At 32.1% G+C, this 4,774-nt stretch overlaps 1 protein-coding gene across 1 annotated transcript; it reads left to right on the top strand.

Moving 5' to 3' along the window:
• Nucleotides 1–1,195: 1,195 nt before the first annotated feature.
• LOC132266530 (uncharacterized) lies at nt 1,196–2,827 on the top strand. Its single transcript, XM_059767422.1, has 3 exons — nt 1,196–1,575; nt 1,698–1,962; nt 2,348–2,827. The coding sequence occupies exons 1-3, from the start codon at nt 1,452–1,454 to the stop codon at nt 2,565–2,567; spliced, it is 609 nt and encodes a 202-aa protein (XP_059623405.1). The 5' UTR covers nt 1,196–1,451; the 3' UTR covers nt 2,568–2,827.
• Nucleotides 2,828–4,774: the final 1,947 nt, after the last annotated feature.

The raw sequence follows: 4,774 nt of genomic DNA, 5'->3' as shown, positions 1-4,774 counted from the left end.
CAAATCTATTTATAGTAGACCTTTTAAATGGGATATATATTTTTGGAACAACCAAAAATAAAAATGAAAACATTTTTTAAAATTTGTATAACGGCCACACTTATCTTCCCTCTTTTTCTCTCATTTTCTCCTATTTACTAGATGAAAAAAAAATAAAATAAAATAAAAATTACTCATTTCTTAGTATCTTTCCTCCACCTCTCTTTTTCTCTCATTGTCTCCTATTTACGGAACAGATGACTGGCATAAGTATTCTCAATTTATAAATAAGAAAATGAAAGCTGTATATTTGTCATTTATGTTAAGAAAAAATAAAAAAAGGAGTGTGCTTGGTTAAAAATGTCCTGCATTTATCATGTCTCAATTTTCTCCAATTTTAATTTTGTGATATTTCGGTACTCTATATATAGGTGTAATGTACCATTGTATTGTCATTGATCAAGAGGCTGTGATAACACATTTTGATCCAATTATTAAAAATTCAATTTAATGCTAATAATAATACTAATAATAATAAGTGAATATTTTAAGTTGATTCTTTCCTATGTTTATCATAGGTTAAAAGTATATTTTAAATCAAAGGTTGAGATTTCGTGCATAATCAAAGTTATTATAATTTAATAGTATTTTTTTACTTTTTAAAGTAAGATGTTGAGGATTCAAGTTTAAGAGGGTAAAGTATGTGTGCGTGTGTTTCTTACAAATAAAAAGTAAAAATTTAACTTATAACGACTACACAAATTCACCTTAGATGATCTGACATTAAGGAATACGGTAAGAGTACTACGAAATTATAAAAGGAGGTTAATTCACTTCTAACGTATACTCAGCGCCCTCAAACTAACATATACGCTAACGCCCCTACACGGTTCCAGTGAAACCTTAAAATCAAATGCATTAATTCAAACAAATGGAATACATATGTGTTAATCATGAGTTAAAAAAAAAAAAGGATCAAATATTAAAATTACATTTTCTTTCCCAATATATCACCTCATAAATTTTCTTTTATCCCACCAAATCTGAATAAAAACGGACGGTCCAAAACCAAAGATGATCCCAAATCCGAATCAGATGGGTCCAGGAGGTTGGACCAGCAAAACCCGGGTCCAAATGGAAGATGCTTCAGAATATTCTCTCTAGCCATTTATTACGGATAAATAGGCTTTGTCCTCTTCCCCATTACCGTCCATTAATTCCTCACTGCTCACCCAATCATAACCGTCAACTCTCTCTTTCTCTCTCTCACACACACACACACAGTTCTCTCTCTCATCGTACACAGACGCAACGCGTATATAAAATATAATACTATAATTAAGCGTTACCTTGTAAGACTTATCAGATAGAGTACTCTTACGTATATAGCATATACATATATTAACACCCGCTAATCTAGCAGTCTTCGCAAATCCATCTTCAAACAAACAAATTCAAGAACACCGCCAACAATGTCTTCTCAACCATCTCTCACCGATCAGTACCATCTCATCGACAAGCTTCAAATCTTCAAGATCAAAGGCAGAGACAAACAAGGCCGCAAGATCCTTCGCATCCTCGGAAAATTCTTCCCTGGTAATCTATATATATATATATATATATATATGTTGATTTTGAACTTTTGAATATATATATATATATATAATATTTGTGTGTGTGTGTATGTTGAGATTTTGATCTGTTCTTGGATGGATCAGCTCGGATTGTGAGTGTTGATGCTGTGAAAAAGTATTTGGAGGAGAAGATTTTCCCCAAATTGGAGAAAAGAGCGTTTTCTGTGGTGTATGTGCATACCGATGTCGAAAGGTGTGAGAATTTTCCGGGAATTTCTGCCCTCCGATTGATCTACGAGTCTATTCCGATCAACGTCATGTCGAATCTCCAAGCGGTGTACTTTCTCCACCCTGGCCTACAGTCCAGGCTCTTCCTCGCCACCTTCGGCCGCCTCATGTTCAGCGGAGGGTAAACACAACCCTCTCTCTCTATATGAATATATATTTTGTATATATATGCATATTTAAATAAGAATCATAATATTATTTTTAGTTTTAGTTTTTCTGTATTTTAGAAACAGTAAAGAGTATATTTATTGAAAAAATATTATTATAAAAATAAAAAAATTATCAGAAAATTTTTCATTTTATTAATTTCACGGTTTGATTCTAATTTTTATTAAACCCCTAATCCATTTGATTCTAAAATACCTTTAACCAGTTCAATCTGGCGTGCACCCCTGTAGTGTGTGACAGTGTGTGTTTATATACATATATATATATATATATATATATATATATATATATATATTGTGTATTTATGAGGGTTTGTGTTTGGTGTAATGGAATTGCAGCTTCTATGGGAAGCTGAAGTACGTGAGCAGGTTGGACTACTTGTGGGAGCACGTGAGGAGGAATGAGATTGAGGTTCCTGATTTCGTGTACGATCATGATGAAGAACTGGAGTACCGTCCGATGATGGACTATGGATTGGAGAGTGATCACCCGAGGGTGTACGGTGCACCCGCAGTGGATTCTACTGTGCCAACGTACTCCATGAGGTGCATTTCCTAGACCGTGCCTAAAAATTGGATCTCACAAGTTTCTCAGTAGAATTCACATATATGGCAAATGGATATTGTCCTTACAATCGCGAGTGCACTTAGCAGTTCCGAGTTTCAAAATGGAAAAGAAAGTGAGGGTTTTATAATATAGTATGATTACGAGGTACAAATGTCTCATTTCTAGGGTTTTTTTTTGGTTTTGGCTTTGGTTTTGTACATAGATTGTAAATTGTGTGTGGAATGGGATGCAACGACTTTGTGATTTGGTTATATTGTGGGGTCTTATTTTGGTTTTAATTTAGATTTGATTAGATAGGATAATTAAAGTATTATGATCATGGGTTTACTTTTTTAGAGTGTTGAAAGATTATTCAAAGGCTTTATTTCAAGATAAATAAGCATATTTTATTTTGGCATGCTGATAAGATCGAAAGAAATGGGAAAAGAATAAGAAGACTGCTTTACCTACCATAATTTGTTTATCAAAAGGAAATGTCCTTTGCTTGCACACTGTGATCACCGGATTGACCCGATTCCCACTATTGACACTTTTGAAATCTAGTTTTAGCATACGGGTGTCGACTTAATTCTTCCGCTCCCTCTCATTCTTGATTCTTGATTTATGTGACTTATCGACTTAATTCTTCTGCCCCCTCTCCCAGTGGCTCTTGGTTTATGTGACTTGGATTTTAGCTGGGCTTCACCAAAGATGGGCCTAGACTTCTTGGCTGTAATTGGTTGGGCCAAGGCTAGGCCTTGTCCAAAATGCCATTAATGGACTTGGACGGTTCTTATAAACATCTAAAATCCAAAATTATAAATTAATCTAAACACTTATAAATGTATTAGATTAACCTCACAAATAAAGTAAGTGTAAGAGTATAATAGTAAATAATTTAGAACTCTCTTCTTCTCTCCTCCCCGAATAAAGTGAAGTTGTCATATTTCATTCTCATTTCCATCTAATTTTCTTCAAGTTGAAAGTAAAGTGGATATGTTTTGTCATTTTGTTTCTAAGTTTGATTTTAGAATCAATTAGTATAGATTTTATTATTATTATTATTATTTTTTGACAAGTTAGGTTAATTACTGAAAAGAATATTATGTGACCTAGTAAAGCATTCCAGCTTAACATTATTTTATAAATACTATGAAGCCTTAGAATCTACAAAAAAAAAAAAAAAATTTTTGACTCCAAGGTCTATACTCTATCCCAATCTAAACATGTAGCCTTAATATTTATAAAAATAAATTTGACTATACCACGTGTAATATAAGCGGTGATGATCCTGTGGACCTATAGGAGATAGATATGTGCTCTTTAATTATCAAATCAGATATGGTGGAATATATATTTTTAAATTAATTATCAAATCAGATAGGTGGAATATATATTAACTTATCAAATCACATGTGGTGGATGAGTATTCAGTTACCAAATCAGAGATGTGGTATATGTATACAATTTCTGATTTAGTTGGTTATGTACCCATTAATTATTGGTCCACATTACGGATGAGAACCTAAGTATTATCATGTGATTATTTATTACTCAATATAATAAGGATTAACAAAATGGTGTTAATGCCTCATTTGGACAAATTAATGATAACAATTTTGTTCTTTTGAAATTATACTTTTTAAGGAGGATGAATTAAAGACCAGGTCAACCTAATTTATCAATATGCAACGATTTTTTTTTTCAAGGTAAAAAGTGTTAAGAAATTAAATTAATAGATGAAAAGAGTCTAATCATGACATTCCAAAATTTATCATTTTGCAACATGAATTGCCCTTGCTTTCCTCTTGTGCAACACCCCAAGTGAACTATACCAAACATTAATCAAAGGAAACCCAATTGGATCATAAAAAAGGCTAAACCCAAAGAAGACCTAGTTGCAATAAAATATACAATAATAGAAATTCCAAAACCAAAAAAAAAAAACTGATATCAATCCTGCTAAAATAAGAAAGTAGATAGTTTTTCAAGTTTAAGGAAATAATATATAATTTCCATATTTTATTAACAAACATGTTAGCATGTTTTAAAATTAAACAAAGACAACTCATTAAGGCCATTTATTTAAAGATGGCCAACAAATGACGTTCTTAGCCTTTACAATGGCATTACAATTTTAATTAAATCAAACATTTTAAGTAAATGTTTACAATTTTAAGTAAACACTGCTCATGTTGCAACTTATTGGGAAATACAGC

The sequence above is a fragment of the Cornus florida genome, unplaced genomic scaffold (genome assembly GCF_030987335.1).
Source record: "Cornus florida cultivar Cherokee Brave unplaced genomic scaffold, ASM3098733v1 CherokeeBrave_3.0.0_Hap2_Chr07, whole genome shotgun sequence".
Lineage (NCBI taxonomy): Eukaryota > Viridiplantae > Streptophyta > Magnoliopsida > Cornales > Cornaceae > Cornus > Cornus florida.
The sequence above is the reverse complement of the archived record's forward strand: the minus strand, read 5'-3'. Positions and strand labels throughout refer to the sequence as shown.

Coding starts and splice junctions, on each gene's coding strand:
- LOC132266530 (XM_059767422.1), top strand. CDS start 1,452: ATGTCTTCTCAACCATCTCTCACCGATCAGTACCATCTCATCGACAAG. Junction 1,576..1,697: donor CCTCGGAAAATTCTTCCCTG/GTAATCTATATA, acceptor TGGATGGATCAG/CTCGGATTGTGAGTGTTGAT. Junction 1,963..2,347: donor CGCCTCATGTTCAGCGGAGG/GTAAACACAACC, acceptor ATGGAATTGCAG/CTTCTATGGGAAGCTGAAGT.